Below are 4,422 nucleotides of genomic sequence, written 5' to 3'. Positions count from 1 at the left end.
TTCTTCTCTGTGGTGATGCCCTCAGGACAGAACTCATAAAACATTCAGCTGCCAATAACTGGTGTCATGTCCTCTGAACCTTCCACAGCTCCTCAGTGAGACACCCCAGGGCACTTCAATGGAATGAGAGCGTTTAGGACTCTGCTTTTTGTTCCCTAACACTGAAGTGTTAGGGAACAGGAAGCTTCCTGTTTCCTTCCATCCCTCCCACCACCTTGTTCACCCTTTGTTTCAAACTGTTTCTTGGCGCCATCAAGTGGACATGTCATGTATGATGCATTACACCAATGTTTTCCAGATGATTTATCCTCAGGTAAATGCCCTGGGGTTTTGGGACATTATATTACCTCTGCCGAGGAGGTTATGTTTTCGCCGGCGTTGGTTTGTTTATCTGCCTGTCTGTCCCTGTGCAAGATAACTCAAAAAGTTATGAATGGATTTGGATGAAAAATTCAGGAAATGTTGATACTGGTAAATTTTGGTGGTGATTGGGGGGGGGGGGGGCGGAGGGGACTGATCTGCCTTGGTGGAGGTCCTATGTTCTCTGAGTGCTTTTCTAGTTATTATATTATTATTATTATTATTATTATTATTATTATTATTCTTATTATTACTATTATTATCATCATTATTACTGGACTCATGAACTTCTGCTGTTTGGCATCACACTATTTTACAGACTTTGGAATGTCATCAGTATGTTTATATGTTTCAATAATCTATCACTACAATTACACTTTATTTATTTATTTTCATTGTTTGTATATTTTCCAGTCAGCGTCTATGTTTTAAAGTCGTATTTTTACTTTAGACTTCTATTCTCTCTGATTGGTGCTGTGATCCTGTCCTCTACTGTCCTCTAGTGGTGATAACACAAACTGCAGCTCACTGTTCAGTCATTTATGGAGCTGATCAAACCTGTTCATGCTGTCATGGAAAAACACACACCTGTTCACACACACCACTTTAATAGGCCTGGTCATTGGACATGAATCAGGAAGTAAATACGAGTCATAATATAATGAACAGACAGAGTAAAGGAGCAGATATGGAGGATTAAAGATGGAAAAGGATTAAAGGAATTTAAGCACTGATACATGTTGGACATTCAGGACTGCTGTCTTCACCTGAGGGTCAGTCTGCATCACAACCTAAACAATCCAACAGTAAGACAGCAATAAAAAATTATACAAGAAGTCCTAAAAAAATACCACAAAAAAAATTAAATAAAAATAAAGATAGATAGATAGATAGATAGATAGATAGATAGATAGATAGATAGATAGATAGATAGATAGATAGATAGATAGATAGATAGATAGATAGATAGATAGATAGATAGATAGATAGACACACACACACAGGGTGGGGAAGCAAAATGTACACTGAACATTTAGTTGTTTTTTCTCAGCAGACACTACGTCAGTTGTTTTGAACCCAAACATATACTGATGTCATAATCATACCTAACACTATTATCCATTCCTTTTCACAAACTTTTGCCCATATGAGTAATCAGGAAAGCAAACGTCAAAGAGTGTGTGATTTGCTGAATGCACTCGTCACACCAAAGGAGATTTCAAAATAGTTGGAGTGCCATAAAGACTGTTTATAATGGAAAGAAGAGAATGACTATGAGCAAAACTATTACCAGAAAGTCTGGAAGATACTATTAAAGAAGAATGGGAGAAGTTGTCACCCCAATATTGAGGAACACTTGCGGCAAGTTTCAGGAAGGTGTGAAGGCAGTTTATTGAGAAAGAAGGAGGACACATAGAATAAAAACATTTTCTATATGGACATTTTCTTGTGGCAAGAAATTCTCATGACTTTCAATAAACTAATCGGTCATACACTGTCGTTCAATCCCTGCCTCAAAATATTGTACATTTTGCTTCCCCACCCTGTACATACACGTGCACACACATACGCACACATGCACACACACACATACACAATGTGCACAACCACACACATGCACACACATGCACACACACACACACACACACACAACACAATTTGGAGCTAATCTGAGGCCATAATTCAGTACATGAAAAATAAAATTTGAAACTGAAAATTAAAGTTTTGATCTTGAATTTTGAAAAATACAACTATGTATTCAAATTAAAAAATAGATAGATAGATAGATAGATAGATAGATAGATAGATAGATAGATAGATAGATAGATAGATAGATAGATAGATAGATAGATAGATAGATAGATAGATAGATAGATACTTTATTGATCCTTTGCAGGAAATTGTTTGTTACAACAGCAGCAGTACAGACAGTACAAGCAAAAAACACACTGACCCATCACAAAAGACACCCACATACAACCAACAATGGCACGAAGAAATAAGCATATGAAAAGTTTTTTCAGGTTAAATCTAATTTTGATTCACTTCGGTAATTCTTTTGAATAAATCACTTATTTTTCACTTTCATGTATATTTTAATATTTGAGGTCTGGAAGAAGTGTCTGGGGAGAGGGAAGTCTGGGCATCCCTGCTTAGACTGTTACCCCCGCGACCCGGCCCCGGATAAGCGGAAGATAATGGATGGATGGATGGTTTTATTTTTTTCAGTTGCATGTTTTATCTCTCCCCCTTGAACTGCCACCTTATCGTGGTGGGGGAGTTTGAGTGCCCGAATGATCCCCAGGAGCTCTGTTGTCGGGGGCCTTATGCCCCTGGTAGGGTCTCCCAAGGCAAACAGGTCCTGGGTGACGGGCCAGACTAAGAGCAGTTCAGAAGCCCCTATGAAAAGAAACCATCAAAAGAAAGTGACGTCGCCCGGTATGGTGCAGCCGGGGCCCCACCCTGGAGCCAGGCCTGGGGTTGGGGCTCGAATGCGAGCACCTGGTGGTTGGGCCTATGCCCACGGGGTCCAGCTGGGCTCAGCCACTCACCACCCACCAAGGGAATCGTAGGGGCCGGGTGCATTGTGGATTGGGTGGCAGTCGACGGCAGGGAGCCCGACAACCCGATCCCCGGACGCAGAGTCTAGCTCTTGGGACATGGAATGTCACTTCGCTGGGAGGGAAGGAGCCGGAGCTTGTGAGGGAGGTTGAGAGATACCGTCTAGATATAGTCGGGCTCACCTCCACACACAGCTTGGGCTCTGGAACCCAACCCCTTGAAAGGGGCTGGACTCTCCACTTCTCTGGCGTTGCCCGTGATGAGAGGCGGTGGGCTGGTGTGGGCTTGCTCATAGCCCCTCAGCTCAGCCGCCATGTGTTGGAGTTCACCCCGGTGAACGAGAGGGTCGCGTCCCTACGCCTTCGGGTCGGGAACAGGTGCCTCACTGTTGTCTCGGCCTATGGGCCGAATGGCAGTGTAGAGTACCCGGCCTTCTTGGAGTCCCTGGGAGGGGTGCTGGATGGTGCTCCGACTGGGGACTCCATTGTTCTCCTGGGTGACTTCAATGCCCATGTGGGCAACAACAGTGAGACCTGGAGGGGGGTGATGGGGAGGAACGGCCTCCCTGATCTGAACCCAAGTGGTGTTTTGTTATTGGACTTCTGTGCTCGTCACAGTTTGTCCAGAACGAACACCATGTTCGAACACAGGGGTGTCCATAAGTGCACTTGGCACCAGGACACCCTAGGCCGGACGTTGATGATCGACTTCACTGTTGTATCATCAGACCTCCGGCCGCGTGTTTTGGACACACGGGTGAAGAGAGGGGCAGAGCTGTCAACCGATCACCACCTGGTGGTGAGTTGGATCTGCTGGCAAAGGAGGAAACCGGACTGACTCGGCAGGCCCAAACGTGTTGTGAGGGTCTGTTGGGAACGTCTGGCAGAACCCGATGTCAGTGCGGTCTTCAACTCCCACCTCCGGGAGAGCTTCTCCCAGATCCCGGGGGAGGCTGGGGACATTGAGTCCGAGTAGACCATGTTCTCCACCTCCATTGTTGAAGCGGCTGCTCGGAGCTGTGGTCGCAAGGTCTCCGGTGCCTGTTGTGGCGGCAATCCCCGAACCTGGTGGTGGACCCCGGAAGTAAGGGATGCCGTCAAGCTGAAGAAGGAGTCTTATCGGGCCTTGTTGGCCCGTGGGACTCCTGAGGCAGCTGATGGGTACCGGAAGGCCAAGCGAGCTGCAGCCCGAGCAGTTGTGGAGGCAAAAACTCGAGTCTGGATGGAGTTTGGGGAGGCAATGGAGGAGGACTATTGGTCGGCCTCGAGGAAATTCTGGCAAACCATTCGGCGCCTCAGGAGGGGAAAGCAGTGCACCACCAACACTGTTTACAGTGGAAGTGGGGAGCTGCTGACCTCGACTGGGGATGTTGTCGGATGGTGGAAAGAATACTTCGAGGATCTCCTCAATCCCACTGCCATGTCTTCCATGGAGGAAGCAGAGCTGAGGTCTCAGAGGTGGACTTGTTCATCACCCAAGCTGAAGTCACCGAGGTGGTTG

The 4,422-nt window shown here is 46.1% G+C and overlaps 1 protein-coding gene across 1 annotated transcript in view; it reads right to left on the bottom strand.

The window, feature by feature from the left end:
• Positions 1–1,134: 1,134 nt before the first annotated feature.
• The window catches only part of LOC115424894 (beta-1,4 N-acetylgalactosaminyltransferase 1-like), a 43,863-nt gene continuing 40,575 nt past the window's right edge, over positions 1,135–4,422 (bottom strand). The window contains exon 10 of the mRNA XM_030142288.1: positions 1,135–1,151. Coding sequence (XP_029998148.1) covers positions 1,135–1,151 — 17 coding nt within the window. The remainder of the gene's footprint in view (positions 1,152–4,422) is intronic.

This window comes from Sphaeramia orbicularis, chromosome 8, assembly GCF_902148855.1.
Source record: "Sphaeramia orbicularis chromosome 8, fSphaOr1.1, whole genome shotgun sequence".
Taxonomy (NCBI): Eukaryota; Metazoa; Chordata; class Actinopteri; order Kurtiformes; family Apogonidae; genus Sphaeramia; species Sphaeramia orbicularis.
This window is presented reverse-complemented; position numbering and strand designations above follow the sequence as displayed.